This window comes from Myxocyprinus asiaticus, chromosome 41 (genome assembly GCF_019703515.2).
Source record: "Myxocyprinus asiaticus isolate MX2 ecotype Aquarium Trade chromosome 41, UBuf_Myxa_2, whole genome shotgun sequence".
In the NCBI taxonomy this organism is placed as follows: Eukaryota; Metazoa; Chordata; class Actinopteri; order Cypriniformes; family Catostomidae; genus Myxocyprinus; species Myxocyprinus asiaticus.
Genome location: NC_059384.1, coordinates 4,124,491 through 4,141,492, shown reverse-complemented (window position 1 = coordinate 4,141,492; position 17,002 = coordinate 4,124,491). Strand labels below are relative to the sequence as shown.

Sequence of the window (17,002 nt, the reverse complement as noted above, 5' to 3'; positions counted from 1 at the left end):
TGTGCATTTTGGAGATTTTATTTGCATCTTGGTGTTTCCATCCAGCAATTTTTATGTGATATCCCAAAATGCGCATAAAAATACGCTGATGGAAACACAGCTTTTGTTGCCCACGACAGGCAAAGGAAACAGCACAAAGAAAAATCTAATTTCAGTATTCCAGATGTGTTTTACTAGTCGAATATTTAAGCTGAATGAGTACTTGATTAATCAATTACTCATGCACATCCCTAGTTACTATGATTACTAATATGGACGTGCCAGCAAAAGCGACTGCAGTCTGAACTGATTTTTTTTATAGATCTAGACACATGAAACTTGAAGTTTGAACAGTTGGGTCTAAAATACTGTAATCAGAATTTCTCTGCAGTGAGAACAAAGCCTCTGTGGCTCCCTTTTAACTACGAGTACATACAGTATGTTCGCCTTGTACGTCAGCAACATGTGTTTGTGTGTGTACATGTAGGTTGTCCATCAGGGAATGCGCCCATATATTCTTAGTGCTGATACTCAGGAGGACATGTTGGGCTGGGTCAGGGCTCTCAGCCAATCAGCAAGCATGGAAGCTGATGATATCATCAACAGGTGAACCAGCTTCAGCTCTGTGTCGATGCTCTTTTGAAGATAAAATGTTTTTGGTTCAGTTTGCTTTGTATTACATACTTTTTTTTATGTCTTCTTCCCTAGACGCTGTGCCAGTTTTCAGGACTTCACTCAGATGAGGGGTGACACTGAAACTATGGAGCTCCAGCACACGGCAACATTTCCAGAGAGGAATGCCCAGATTGCAACGAAATTGACCAGGGTTCAGACAGAACCAAGTCTGCTCGATCAACACCAGATGACGCCAGAACTGAGGGGAAGACATGAGACTAGACAGAGGTACAGTAAATGATCCGAGAGGTTTCACAATGATACTGCGTGAGGAATGTGCCAACTGCCTCCCTCAAGGTGTGAAATGTGATGACATTTTCAGGGTAAAGATTCTTTCTTTCTATCTCTGTCAGAGCTTCTGAGGATATTGAGGGCTTTTTGAATTTGAGAAATGCAGATGAGGAGCCTCTTTCCTTCTTATTTCCAAAAGCATCCTTGGGAACGCTTCCTCCATTTCAGTATGGGTCACAGTATCATGGTTTTACGAGCAGATCAGATGTTTTGCCACTGGATAATTGCTCAAATTCTCCCCTGTCACCCTATATCTACACAGTGGCCTCAGAGAGAGGACATCTACCTGACAAGGTGAGAATCAAAAACATCCATTTATTCAAAATCCACACAACTTTATTGTAAATACTTGCACTTCCATACACCTTTTACCAGAACTGTGTATTTGAGTTTCAGACATGTTCACTGTGCTACTGCTCTAATTATCAAACATCAGAACACGTGACAATGTGCAAGGTAATTGAATCTCTAATAATAACTTTATGTTCTGAGTCGGTCAAAATTGGCACAATTACCTACCAGTCCAAAGTTTGGATTGGTAGTGTACTGTATATACACTCACCGAGCACTTTATTAGGAACACTATGGTCCTAATAAAGTGCCCAATGTGATCTGCTGTTGTAGCCCATCTGCCTCAAGGTTCGACATGTTGTGCATTCTGAGATGCTATTCTGCTCATCACAATTGTACAGAGGGGTTATCTGAGTTACTGTAGCCTTTCTGTCAGCTCGAACCAGTCTGGCCATTTTCCGTTGACTTCTCTCATCAACAAGGTGTTTCTGTATGCAGAACTGCCGCTCACTGGATGTTTTTTGTTTTTGGCACCATTCGGAGTAAATTCTAGAGACTGTTGTGCGTGAAAATCCCAGGAGATGAACAGTTACAGAAATACTCAAACCAGCCCATCTGGCACCAATAATCATGCCACGCTCCAAACCACTGAGATCAAATTTTTTCCCATTCTGATGGTTGATGTGAACATTAACTGAAGCTCCTGACCCATATCTGCATGAATTTATGCACTGCACTTCTTCTACACAATTGGCTGATTAGATAATCGCACGAATAAGTACGTGTACAGGTGTTCCTAATAAAGTTCTTGTTGAGTGTAAAATCAAAAAAAATGATTGGAAATTTAGCATATAGTTCTAATAAAACTCACATTTTCACTTTTCAATCAAGCTTATTTATTTCAATGTTTGTTGGATAAAGATATAGAGACTGAGAAGTATAAATAATGACTTTCTTGGGTTGGATGTGGTTTCCAGGAATAATCGGGTAGTTCATTTCAGTTTGCAAATACATCCTGTACAAGTCTCACAATCATATATACAAATGTAGACATCCTTTCCATCCATTTCAGTGATCTTTCATCTTCACGAAACAACAACCATTTAATTCTTTTTTTTTCTATTTCAGACAGGGCAATCTGATATCCTCATGGAAAGAGAAATACAGCCAATCAGAGATCTAGAAAATGATACAGATGTAAGAGCACTGTAATGTGTGTGTGTGAGTGTGTATGTGTGTTGTGCAGAGAAATGATACTTGGCAGTGTCGAAGCCTGGAGAGCTTTTGTTTAACATCTCTCTCTCTCTCTCTCTCTCTCTCTCTCAGGTGGTGCTCACTCGTTTGTGTGGTTGTGATAAAGTACTGCAGTCACTTTCTATGCAAATGGCTCAGTTACAGGCAGATAAGGTTAGTCACACAAAGGACCCATGAACAAACAGGAAAACAGGATGATGACATTAAATATATTCCTGCCTGCTCTCTAATCCATCTTTATTTTTTTCTGTAGAAAAGTGTAGAGTATACTTTAGAAATGAGATGGCTGGAGATGGAGGATGGACTTCATGGAGAACAAAAAGTATCTCAGAAGGCTTTGCTTCAAGAGGAACTGGTCACACTGAGAGCCAGAATATGTGACGTGTCACTGGTACTGTAGCATGTTTGTGTGTGTGCTTTCAGATTGGAATACTAACGTACTACTTACTGCATACTACACAGAATATACTGGATTTTTTAAATAGCACATAACATAATTGCTAGTGCAACCTCACTATGTTATATTGTGTTATATTCAGTGGGGGCAAAATATGGTTATTTTGCATTTTTTATTTTTAAATAATGGGTCAAGAACGAGATGTTAAAAATTAAGGTTGATATCTGCTCCCAGTTCATTCGGCAATGGAAAGTCAAAAGGAAGGTTGAATGCATTGCATACAGTATTCGGTAACACCTCGTCCTAACCAGCCATGATGCGATAAGATTCCAGCGACAAGCTATCTGTCTGTCCACACCAGACGTGACACCGCGATATTCATACACTAAAAAGAGGATAACTGACAATAAAATTTAGAAATCAGAGAAATCGCAGATGGAACAGTGTGTTTATTGAACGCAACTCATTTTCTCACTGAAGCTGCGTATGGGGATACACTTTCTATGGCAAACCCTGAGGGGATAATACACAGATACACATCTGGTTAGGACACGGTGTAACACTTTCTATGAAGCCCATATTTATAATGCATTGTAAAGGCACTATAAATGCATTATAATGCATTCATAATGTCTCATAATACACTTCTCATAAATAATTATAAATACAGTTAAAATACATTATAAGACATCCCCTATTCATAGTAATATTTTAGTATATAACGCATTATAACACAAGCAACATTCAATTTTAATGCAGCAGAAATGAATAAAGTTAATCGGATAAGTGCTGTATAGTGTAACCAGTCAAAAGGCTTTATGACGTGATCATATTATGCTCTTTGCCTGCTTTAAGTGAAGCTACAAAAGCAATATCTTCTTATAAACAGCCATGACATAAACTTGTAACATACATTACAAGTCAAACTTATTCAATGGAAGTTATTTATTAAACAAGTTCAGTTATGTATATATATATATATATATATATATATATATAGAGAGAGAGAGAGAGAGAGAGAGAGAGAGAGAGAGAGAGAGAGAGAGAGAGAGAGATAGAATAGTCCAGTATAGAATCAGTAAAATGTTTGTTTTTATTGTTTAAATTGACTACATGTGTGATTAACAGTTTTTGATATATTTGAACCTTGTAGCTTTGCAAGTGTTAAATGTGTGTTATTTATGTATTTGTGCATGTGTAATGTATATAACTTCCAGCAATACTTATGTCTTATAACCACTTAAACATATATTATGGATGTTTATGAGAAATTGCTTTTGTCACTTTACTTAAATCATACCTATTATATGCATATATACAGTATATATAAAAAAATGAATATAATGCAAAACTTCTGCAGATAAAATTTGATGTTGCTTGTGTTATAATGCATTATACTCTAAAGCTCTATTCAGACGGGATTAGTTTTATGAGGACGTGTTATAATGTAATAATTACCAGAGCTTCTCAGTCATTTTAATCCCATGTGAACTGGTCATGTCAGTAATTTTTCTTGACATTTTTCGGACTGCGTGTTCCTGCACCGGTAAAAATGACAGCGCGTTTTACCTAATGTAAAACTGCATGTAAAATAACCTCTATTTAATATTAATCCCGTGCTAATTGAAATGTTATAATAATCCCGTAAATCTGCACTTTTCAGCCCTTGAGCCATTTAAATTCTCAAGTGTCTGAACTGGATGTTAGTCCAGAGAAGATGCCAGAAAATATAAGACGAGCTTCACAACTTCAGATAACACTGGCTGTTGCGTTTGGGCTGATGCATGTTTTTCTCAAGCTTTTTATGTTGTCGAGTGTTTATTTACCCATGTAAAAGAGAAACGAGCAGTTTTTGATAATGATTTGAGCAGAATGAGTGTGGGAAATTGTGTTGAGCTCCGCGTTTCTGAACATACAGTATATTTCGGAGGGACAAATAAAATTACATAATGTGAAGGGATTGTCCATATTTTTAATTTAAGAGTTTAATACAAGATTACAGGCTTGTTAATGTCCCCAGTTTTGTTGTATTAAGCCAGATATTCCAATCGGTTTCTACTAATAATCATAGATACAGTAGATGCTCATGTTTAATATTTCCTGCATAATCAGCACATTATACATTTTCTAATAGGTCAGTTACGCTTGGCAACAGTGTGTAAATGCAATAGACACACCCATCTCTGTGATTTTTACAGACTTTGCTTATCCCGTGCGAATCGACTGTAAATATTACAAATGTCTGCAGTAATAATTACTTTACGGACATACAGTATGTCAGGAAAATTACTCCTGTCCGAATAGGGCTTTAAGTATAACTGTGAAAAGGTGAGTATTATAATGTATTATAATTGTTGTTACAATTATATATGATAAGTTATAAAATATTATAAGGTGTATTACGAGACATTACTAATGCATTATAATGCCTTTACAATGCATTATAAATATGGGCTTCATAGACAGTGTTACCCAGAATTCTTTTGGAAACAAAACAAAACTCGGTCATCCAGGTATTTCATGCATACAGAAAATGTGCATACTGTGCACAGCATTTTGAAAAATAGTAGTATGCAATAGGACTCAGGACATACCTACCTTTGGAAGACAGACAGTTTCTTGCTTTTTTTTTAATAGAAAAATAAAACTGTTCATTAACTTATAAACAACTTCTCTACCCGTCTTGCTGGATTTCTTTTTTCATCAGGAGATGGAAAGATCGTGGAGTGATTATGAGCGAATGGAGAGCGAGCTCTCTGTTTTCTATTCACATTTACAGCACATTCTTCACTTTGGAACACCACAGGTAGCATACAGTACATACACACACAAACACTTTACACTGTCTGATAACCGTGAATTTAACTGATAAAGGCATTTTCAGTTTCCACATATTTTGGAGCAAATATTGTGTAAAACAAGTGTTCATTTAATTTATGCAATTTTGTGTATGTCTCAAATATACATATTTGCACACACCCTTGAGTACTGAGGTTTGCCACAGCAGTGCAAGAGTGTATTTTAAGTATGTTCAGTGGGACAGTGCACTTGCAATCTTTGCATAAATAATAGATGAGTGCTTTGGTTATTTTTTTATGCCTTTGTTTTTAATTTTTCTTGATTCATCTTCTCGGTTTCTGTTTCTTCTTTCTGCTAATTCTTACCTGAGAGAATGGCTGTGATCATACCCTGTTCTGTCACAGGAGCAGTGTCAGGCACAGAGGCAACTCTGGATGATGGAGGATATCTTGTGCGGTCTGCGAGTAAATAAGAACCGCTTTATGGGCTTACTGGGTCTACAGACACAGGGAGGTGAGTATATGTGTTTGTCCGTGTGAATGTGCATTCACAGTGTGTACATGTTAATTGTTTTCTCTCTCTATTGCGCAGTTCCTCAGCCAGTTTCCTACTTTGAGGGTGAGACAGGAGCTCACAACATGGTAATGAGGCACGACAGAACACAGATCTTTACATACAGATGACTTTATCCACTTAGCTAGCCTGGAAGTCCTGTTACAATAGATTTATGTTCTGAGATGCATTTTTACCGTAGCAACCTTGCATGAATAAGAATGAATAATTTAAGCATTTTCAGATGTTTCAGTGTGGATGAGGGACTTTTGAAAAACGTGAAAAAGGCAGTGTGGAAGGACAGCGTTTTGAAAACAAAAACACAGTTTTCAAATTTATCTGGATTAATGTGGATGTAGTCTAAGAAGGGAAAGTAGAACGTATTTTAACACCGAAAGAGTTACACACTTCAGCTTTAAGGCACACTTAAAATGTATGAATGTCACCCCATTAAAATTAAAAATTAAAAATCATATGAAGCGCTGTCTTGAGACCAGTTGGTTAAAAGTAATTGCAAAAATGGCTCAGAAAAATAAAAATAATCCTGAGAAAAGCTCTAGCATCATTTGTTTTCAAATGCCATTTGCTTTCATAGTTTGTTATCCAATGACATTCAGACATTAAGTTTGACTTCAATGTCATATATACTGTAAAAACTAAAGCAGAAAACTATGCACATTATTTACTTACAGCAAGAGAATTCACATCTTGCAATCATCGAAGAGATGCGAAAAGGGTTAGACATTCTGCTGTCAATGAAAAGATTATATATTTTATTTATGTTAAAGGACTGTGTGACCGAGATGCAGCATCAGGACTTTATGAAAACTCCCCAGAGCTGTAAGAGATGGCCCCAAGAGAGCTCTGCCCATGAGAGCAGGACAACCACTGAACATGACACCACCGAATCCCTGCATGAACCGCTGCGTTTGACGCGTGTTTTGACGACTACTCTTCCAACAGCATTAATTGCTGAGCGAATTTTCGTAGAGGACCCCCCTCCTGAGCTGCAAATCTCCCAGCAGTCAGGACTCAAGAATAGCAAGAGGAGCACTCCAAAGAAACCAAGCAGAATGTTGCATGAGATGGCCGATAAGAACAGAAATATTCACTGGGCAGATGTTTCAGAGGAGAGGCCTCAAAAGAAATCGGCACAAAATTCCAACAGTCGGGCCAAAGATAAGGAACTTTCTACAATGTCTGAAAGGAAGGGCTGGGCACACCAACAGCATGAGGTAGAGTCATTTATCTCTGAATATAGCAATTCTACAAATAGATCAATGTGTTGAAAGCACCAGAGAGCCACAGCGTTTACACTCTTTAGGAAATCATCCTACAAGTAGCTTACTTATAGTTGTCTCTGCATATTAAACTTGGAAAGAATAAGTAGCCTATTTTAACATAAAAAAACAATTCCATGCATCACCTTTAAAAAAATACACAATGTGTGAGCTTACCGTATCCTTCACATTCAATCTACAACAACCAAAAGTCTTGAATTGGTGCTGCATTGAGCACCATGTTGGATGGGTCAGAGTCAGGTAATAAGTTGCACACTGCCTGCTGGGAAATGTAGTTAAAATTGAAACAAAGTGCAATTATTATAAATAGAAATGTTTATGTGCATGTGTGCATGAATGCATGTTGCAGCTCGAGCCTGGAGCCTTGAGCCTAACAAACTCTGAGTCTGACTGTGAACCTGCCGCGACCAATCAGAAGCGAGAAACCAAACTCAGACAAATGGAGCACAGAGTTTTGAGGTATGAGCATCTATACAGTCAGCACAGGTGCCTGTAAACAATTCAGTCTGTAGTGACAATATGCATCTTATAGGGATAGTTTACACAAAAATTTAATTTCTGGATGAACTGTTGTTTTTTTTGGCAAATACTTGCTTTTCTAACAGACAGACTTGCTTACATACATCCAACATGCACTGTTATTAAAACTGCACAGAGTCTGGCTTCACTGCTGCATTTTTCTGCTTTTGGTTTTGTGCTGCTTCAGTTCTCCAGCTTTATGTTGAGCCTTTTAATCTTTATTTTAGCTCATGAGTAAGGTCATAATTTTATCCGGTTAGGGTGTTGTCTCAAAGAGACAACAAGAACAACAAGAACAGCTTCACTCTTCTTCTGAAAAACATCTTTTCTTCTTTTCTTTCTTTCAGTGCAGCCAGAGAGAAATTCATAGACGATATTCATCCGCTGAAACTCATTACGGCCAATGAAAAAGAGACAGACATCAAGAAGTACACGTCAGGTACAAGTCTGAAGGGGTGACTGGTGACAAAAGCACATTACAGATCTCTGTTAATTTTGTCTTAGCAGCAGTTTTGATCTCAGTCTGTCAAAACAGAGAATAGGCTACGTCCTTTAAATGTGGAGTCTTACTAATATAATCCTCTATGGGGTTTCAACCACATTGTGGTTGTGCTTGCATCAACTGCACATTTCATGATACATTTTACAAAGCATTTTTGATCAGTCAATCAGTTTTGCATTTGCAGTGTTTGCAGTTTCTAATGTATTTTGCTATGGTGCAAGATATTTGGATCGATTAATGCACAAGGAGGACACCACATTATTAACTGCTCCTTAAAGGCAAAGTGTGTAATTTCTGCACCATTAGTATCTTCGAATGGCATTGCAAAAATAATGAATTTCTCCCATTGGTTGGAAAACAGATAGTCATGCCCCAAACTCACTTTCTATAAGAGGCTATTTGGGACACTCAAACAAACAGAGCAATGTTTTGAAAGCACCACAGAGCCACATTGTTTACACTTTTTGGGGTAATCAACCTACTAGTGGCTTACTGAAAGTTTTGTCCGTATATTAAGCTGGGATAGGAAGTCTTTTAACACTGAACAATTAAACAAAATTATTACTGTTAAATACATATACTTGAGATATGCAAGAATTGTAATTTCCCTCTCAATAAAAATTTCAGTTTGCTGTGTTTTAATTTCATATTTAAAGTATATGAAAGTATGAGTTAATTTACCATTAAGTAATGTTAATAATGTTTGTGAAAAAAAAAAAAAAAAAAAAATACTGATTCAACCCTTTCCAATTAAACATTGTATGAACTATGAAAAATTCAGAGAGAAACAAAAAAATCACTATATGAAAAGAATTTCAACTTTATTCATCGAATGGTGCAATCAGTGGTGTTTACAAAGGGTATTTTGTAAACACCCTTTGTATCTGGTGTTTTTAATATCCATTTTTAATTACATACTTCTGAGATTAAAGATCAGTCAATAATTGTTCTCATTCTTCTCTTAGATTCGGCTGTTCCACATGTGAGCAGTGGCTACAGAGGTGATGGATGCAAATCCCAAAACAACAGCAAACTGACGGTCAACTCACTGATGCCGCAATGTGATGATGCAAGAGTCCACACTGAACTGGAGGACATGTCATCACACCAATCACCTTCCAATGACATCATTGTCATAGAGAGCCACTCTATTAATCACATTTCAACTCTCACTGTATTTAAGGGACATCAGGGAAACAATCACACAAACAAACCTCAAAAAAAGAACAGAAGTTCTGACCGACAAAAATTTTCCGTCTCTACTAATCTGAAATCAGAATGTTTTCTGTCAAATAAACAATGGTGCGAGTCAGTCCCGGTCTGCGTTCATGATCCAAAACCTCAAGTATCTATCCCTTCAGTGGAACACCAACAATCAGACCAAGAATGCAATCAAACACTTGCCAGCCAAATTATTGAAAACATCTCATCATCTGCACAAAGTAATTTGTCTGAAACTGTACATCCAACAAGTGTTTCACAGGAGCCAAATGTGGAAGATTGTGTGGAGGAAACCACGTTCTTTATGGCAAAACTTAATCAAACTAACGGAAAAGGCTCCATAAACCTAAAAGAAGTAGGCCTACCCAATCAACAACCAGACACTCAAACTAATCAAACAACCACAACATCTGACAATCAACTGATGTGCGCTTCTGATCAATCGAAACTAGAGCATCGCATCTATGAGGAAATTCAGTTTAGTTCACCCAGATCAAAAGATGTCAACAGGAAGAGAAATACTATCAGTGGAGATGAAATACAGTTATCAAACCTCACCGTACATGATGATCTTGCACCATCACACTCACTCAATTACAAAGCTGCCAGTGAAGTTAATGGCGAGTACAGTACCATAAATACAGAGGAAAAAACATGTCAGGAGGTATCAAAGAGTAGAACAGGAAGTGATGTCACATGCAAGAGAGGGAAAGGGCAGAAGATTTACAGCTCTATCACAAAGAGTTCAGTTGTTGTCAACCATCACGTGCAGGATTGCAGGCCACGTATAACCATGGTAAGCACCAGCCTGTAGAATGAGATTGTTTAGAGCAGTGGTTCTCAACTGGCGGTTCACAACCCAAAAATGGGTTGCATGTCTGTTCTGTCACAGACAGCAGAGAAAAACAATGCTGGTCATTTTTCTACATCAAGTACTCGAGGGGCAATGACATGTACATAACTATATACATATATAATAACATTTCTGACAAGCGTCTTTGGCTGCTGCATTGCGTCTTGTTGTTCCAGTGTATTGTCTATTCATTTTTATAGGCTGTTATAAAATAATCTGTTACAAAATGTACAAAAGATTGCATAATCAAAATATAATGCATCATATTTTGTCATTATGTGAAGATTCGCTGCCCAACTCAATGAAAGAATATGCACAACACATGTCTGTTTGTTCTTCCTTCAGGTTACCGTAGTAATCTTAATACGTGCGCACCAGTTTTTTCGTGACTGTCTGAACCATCTATTTTCAAATCTTGGTTGGCTTAACAGGAGACGCCATAACCATCGTGTTTTTAATATGAGTGTTAAGTTGAAGTTCAGTTTTGACGACGCTGCATTCTGTTCCATTTAGCTGCATTCTGTCTAGCTGATTGAAACACTCGCCTGCTGTATATGCGCTGCTTCAACGCATTGAGTCCACTGCCACACTCCTGGTGTGTGTGTCTCCAAGTGTTCGCTCCTGTGGGGAAAGCCGCGATGCTCCTTATTGTTGTTGCTGTGATGATTCATGAAGCTTCCATTCAACTCGGAGAGTCAGAATTTCCACCTTTCAACTGGGGAAAGTGCAACGGAATGATACTTTGTCAGACTTCTTACTTGGAAACTCGTGCAGAAATATTCAACTCCCCATTTCGTCGAGATGCAGGTGTGTCACGCAAACATGTCGGCACACAGGGCAAGGAGGTTTACAGTCATTGACAAACATTCACTTTTTATTAAATAATATCCATTAATGAGTCAAAGTTCTTACAATAAATGATAATAAAATGTGTTTAGCAAACATTTTGCAGAGACAGGTTTTCAAAACATGGTTACTCTTTTGATTATAGTAACGATAGCATTGCAGCGTCGTATATCAGTTTGGTTGCTATGAGACGTCTCTGACAATCAATGTACCCCTCAAAATCACAACGTAATCAATCTCAAAATTAAAAATAAGCTCCCTCTTTGACATGTTTGTGTTTAGTTATCAGGTAATTGTCACTGAATTTCGAATTAAGTGAAAAGTCACATCATACATGATCACCATTGATCATCGTTTTCATGATCGATCATTGCTGCCACGTCCGAGTACCCGAGAACTCGTGCACATCCCTACTAAATACAAATAATAAAATGCAGCTAAACTAATTGTGCATAATTAGGATAACAAAATAAACTTCCTTATCAACAATTTTCCACTTCTTTTGTTGTTGATGTTAAAGGCTCTACAACCAATCAAACCAACAGTATTTTGGAGCAAATTCTAAAAGTTTTCCAAATTAAGCAGATGCCAACATGGAGAGATTAACCCTCATCCTCAAAAACCATTAACAAAAATACAACCCGACTACATTAAATATGGGTCACATTTGGTAGTTAGTGTTGGGTCACCACTTGATGTTCAATAATATACAGTCTGAGTTCTGAAGAAAAACTAGTTGAGAATCCAGTAGTTTAGAAGATTTGATGAAAGTGTGAGGGAAAGAGGCAAAAAGACACAAAAAAGAGATACATTACAGATAATAAAACAGCAGAGATGAGAAGTGGACAGATGGTAAAGCATAAAATGAAAGGAATGAATAAAACAAAAGAACCCATTTCCATTCATTATATGCTGAACTGTGTGCAGTTGGATATTGTACCATGTTATTACAAGATTACAAGAAATGCAAGAAAAACTACTTGTCGAAAAGCTGCCAGTTTTTGTTGAGAATTGGTCACAGACTTGGCATTTAGGAACATGAGACTACGTTTTCCAAAATCTAGCTAAATTGAGTAAAAATAAAGTTTTTACAGAAAAGTTAATTAACTATTGAGATTAAAAGTTTATAAACTGACCTGGACATTTTACATTCATGTTAAACAAAGCATTAATCAATTATCAGCCAATTTTATATCTGTGTGACTACTACTGTCTAACATTGTAATCTCATGTGTGGATAATCGATGGCTTATGATTTCGCCAAGTAGGACATCGTTGATGATCCTGGAACAACATTTCTACCAACTATTTGTGTATTGACCCATTACGTTTGATATTGAAAAACACTCCCTGCTTGGCAAAATCAGTCACTGTGGCTAATGGTCTGAAAATGTTAGAAGTGATTTTAATAAAATAACTTTGTACTTTCAAGTGTCATATTCAGAGTTATGTAATGCTGCTTTGATTGTTTTATCTCATTAAACTGTTTTTGAACCCACATTAAAGCTTGTGTTTAAAACTTAGGCAAATGCCTACCACAATGTTGCACAAAATATTAATTTATATTTAAGATAAACCTTGACATGTTGGACTGCAGTAAAAATAGAACCCCCTTTCCAATAGTACAGCCATTACGCTGCTAAGATTCATACATTTTCAATGAAAAATAACATTAACCCTTAAATGCTTACCTGGGACCTCATCCATTTTTTTTTTTTTTAGTTGTGCCCAAACCTCTTTAGTATTCCTCAATCTATATCTTATAAATAGTGTAACACAAACACACACAAAAAATGTCAAAATTGCAACCATTTTTGTAATATAATGGTATATCGATCATGGTAAAAATATTGGGGATGTTGTTTTGATTATGGGGAAAAATAAAACATCAAAATAAATATTTAATTTTATTATTTTCTAATTGTCTTGAAAATATTTTGAAAATTTGAGACTATCAGGGCATTTTGTACAGTACATCCATTTTTGATAGATATAAGTGCCGGGTCTCTAAAGACCCGAATATGTAAGAGTGTTTGGGTAAATTACCATGCATTTAAGGGTTAATGTGTAGATACAAGCACAAAACTAGCACACAACAGTACTTTCTACAAATACCTGTGATATGTTGAGGCAGAATTTCATGTATCAGTCAAATACAACACTGACACTATCAAAAATAATATTTAATAAAACTGAATCATAGATTCATAATTGAATAAGGCTCACTGATATATAAATCTAACTCAAATTTTGTTTGCACAGATCTGAACATAACCTGAAGTGTGCACAACTAATCAATAAAAGTACAAGAGAACAAGTTGACAGGGAAAACAAGAGTTCAAACCCAAAATGAAAATCTAATCACCTTCATGTTATCAAAACCTGATTTTCTTGCATATAAAACATAGTACACTACTTTGAAGATATTGAAGAAGGCCATAGGAGAGCTGTATTTTTGTCTGTGGTTGGGCCTAAAACGTTTGTGCTATTGAAAGACCTCATTGCACCAAAAAATGTTTTGAGATACTTTTACATACTGAAGAAAAACGTGTTAGCGGAAAGATTTGCTTTCAGAAACAGAAGACAGCAAGTTGGGGAATCTTTTGGAGATTACATAGTGAGCTTAAAAGGGCTGGCCTGCACATGTGAATTCGGGATGAGCCTGGAAGAGCAGCGAGCGAGTGGGCCACACCATTGGTTTGCAATTCGAAAAGCGATGGTTCCGTTCGTATGTGTGGCGATTACAAGGTGACAGTCAACCCCTGGCTCGACATAGACCAGTACCCGTTACCCAAAACTCAGGATTTGTTCTCCACGTTAGAGGGTGGAAAACATTTCACTAAACTGGATTTGACGCAAGCGTACACCCAATTGGAATTGGATGAGTGAAGTAAGCCCTTCCTCACTGTTAATACGCCGCGCGTATTGTATGTATTCAATTGGTTGCCCTATGGGGTTGCCAGCGCACCGTCCATTTTTCAGTGCACCATGGATACGGTGTTGCAAGGTTTAGACGGGGTTGTGTGTTAATTTGATGATATTTTGATGACAAAAAGGAACATTTGAGAAATCTGAAACGAGTGTTCAAAAAACTAGATGAATATGGGTTTAGGCTTAACAAAGAGAAATATTCTTTTTTCCAGGACAGTGTGACATATCTCGGGCATGTTATTAATGCAGAGGGGTTGCACCCTGTGCCTGAGAAAACAGAAGCTATTGACTGAGCCCCTGTTCCTAAGAACATATCAGAGTTGAGATCCTTCCTAGCCATGCTCAACCACTATGCCAATTTCATGCCAAATTTGTCAAGCGAGATTAAACCGCTTATGGCATTACTGCACAGGGATGCTGAGTGGAAGTGGACAGAACAATGTCAGGATGTGTTTGAGCGCACAAAAACACAGTTGACTTCTGTGCTGGTGTTAACCCTCTATGACCCAAATTTGCCAGTCATATTGACTTGTGATGCATCCCCTTATGGGGTAGGTGCTGTCATATCGCATACATTTCCAGATGGTACAGAGAAACCAATTTCGTTTGCTTCCCGCATGTTAACCAAGACCAAGGTGAATTATTCACAGATTGAAAAAGAAGCCTTGAGCATCATTTTCGGAGTGACAAAATTCAATGATTACCTCTATGGAAGACAATTTGTGCTGTTTACTGATCATAAACCTTTGGTAAAAATACTGGGGCCAAAACGGGCATCCCTATCCTGGCTGCTGCGAGATTGCAGAGATGGTCACTAATTTTAGCGGCATATCAATATGATATAAAGTACAAACCCTCTCTGCAACACAGCAATGCAGATGCGTTGTTATGCTTACTGTTGACAGTGAATACTGCTGAAAGCAAATTAAACTTCAGAGTATCTTTTCTGGATATGGTGCCCATATCAGCACAAGGAATCTCAAAACAGACCAAACAGGACCCGATGTTACAGAAAGTGAAATATTTTAATTTGAATGGGGGGCCAAAACATGTAAAGGATAATGATTTTAAGCCATACTTGAGAAGTACAGAACTCATGGTAGAAGCAGAGTGTATTCTCTGGGGATCAGAGTGGTGATACCTGAGGTGCTAAGACCTCAAATGTTAAAAGAACTACATCACAGTCACCAGGGAATGGTGAAAATGAAGGTCTTGGCTCGTAGTCATTTCTGGTGGCCATAACTGGATTCAGACATAGAGGCTTTAGTCAGTTCATGCCCTGTTTGCCAAGTCGAGAGAAATCAGCCTGCCACAGCACCAGTGCATCACTGGAACTGGACTAATAGGCCATGGCAAAGGATACACTTGGATTTAGCTCAAAAAGGAAAACACAATTTCCTGGTGCTCACAGACAATTACTCACGCTGACCTGAAGTGGCTTTGATGTCTAGCACCACTGCTGAAAAACTGTAGACGTAGTAAGGGGATATTTTGCTACATGGGGCCTTCCGGATGAAGTGGTATCCGATAATGATCCACAATCTGTGTCACACAAATTTCAAGAATTCTTATGAAAGAATGGGGTAAAGCACTGAAGCTCCACCTATCATCCAGCATCAAATGGGGCTGCAGCAAGGTTGGTGCAAAACCTAAAGAAAGTGTTGGAAAAGGGGAAAAATTAAAATATTTCATTACAACACTGCATTCATAACTTCCTTTTCTGTTATCGAAGCACCCCCCAGTCTACCACAGGAAAAACTCCTGCAGAACTATTCTTGAAAGATGAAAGGAAAACCAGGTTATCCCTGGTAAAGCCTAACTTCTCTGTGAACATGCAACAAAAGCAAGAACTTCAGCTAACAAAGCAAATTGAGAAATCGGTTCATGTAAGAAAATCTCTGCCAAAACAACAAGTGTTGGTAAAAGAAAAACACAGGGGAGGAGAAAGTGGTAAATGGATCCCTGAGAATGTTGTAAAGGTTTTGGGTCCTGTGACATATTTGGTAAAAGTGTGTGGAAAACTGTACAAGAGACATGTGAATCAACTGACTGAGTCAAAAATGTCTGATGTGGAGTTGAATGATGAACTGTGTTCCTCTGAAGGGAATGGTGGACTATCCTCATCTGTTGTGCTTGATTCTGTGAAAAAAACAAAAAAAAACAAAAACTGGTCTCATGGGGTGATATCAGGATCTGTGACTGGTAATGCAGATGTGCATCAGGAACAAGAACAAATACAATAATTAAATCAGGAGGATACTTGCATTAGGCAAAAAGTATTCATGAGACTCAGGAGACAGTTTAAACCCCCTGTCCGCTTGGACTTATAAATACAATGAAACAATTCAATTAATTAATTAATAAAAAAAAAAGAGGAAAGAGAAAAAAGTTTCAGGGGAGGAGGATGTAGTGTATTTACATCAATGTTAATATTGTTTTCAAGTGATATCTTGTTAAAATAAAGATGTTTCATCCTGTTCTGTTATATCCATCTAAAGCCAAATGGTTGCATACTGTGATACACCGCTGGAAGTGTGAGGACATGTTTTCTGTATGTTCTTTTGTTTCAGTTGTGATTCAGCTGTGTTCAG

The 17,002-nt window shown here is 37.5% G+C and overlaps 1 protein-coding gene across 3 annotated transcripts in view; it reads left to right on the top strand.

Moving 5' to 3' along the window:
• Window positions 1-12,974, top strand: part of si:ch211-234p6.5 (uncharacterized) — a 29,511-nt gene extending 16,537 nt beyond the window's left edge. Inside the window, exons 6-19 of one of the 3 annotated variants that reach the window (XM_051681992.1) lie at window positions 467-585; window positions 688-882; window positions 1,008-1,239; window positions 1,342-1,401; window positions 2,365-2,433; window positions 2,563-2,643; window positions 2,744-2,881; window positions 5,595-5,693; window positions 6,091-6,199; window positions 6,278-6,327; window positions 7,027-7,473; window positions 7,889-7,998; window positions 8,406-8,497; window positions 9,526-12,974. In XM_051681992.1, the coding sequence (XP_051537952.1) occupies window positions 467-585; window positions 688-882; window positions 1,008-1,239; window positions 1,342-1,401; window positions 2,365-2,433; window positions 2,563-2,643; window positions 2,744-2,881; window positions 5,595-5,693; window positions 6,091-6,199; window positions 6,278-6,327; window positions 7,027-7,473; window positions 7,889-7,998; window positions 8,406-8,497; window positions 9,526-10,595 (2,871 nt within the window). In that variant the 3' untranslated portion in view covers window positions 10,596-12,974. Of the gene's footprint in view, window positions 1-466; window positions 586-687; window positions 883-1,007; window positions 1,240-1,320; window positions 1,402-2,364; window positions 2,434-2,562; window positions 2,644-2,743; window positions 2,882-5,594; window positions 5,694-6,090; window positions 6,200-6,277; window positions 6,328-7,026; window positions 7,474-7,888; window positions 7,999-8,405; window positions 8,498-9,525 lie in introns of all 3 variants that reach the window. The other 2 variants (XM_051681991.1, XM_051681993.1) reach the window with 2 other exon arrangements.
• The last annotated feature ends 4,028 nt before the right edge of the window (window positions 12,975-17,002 follow it).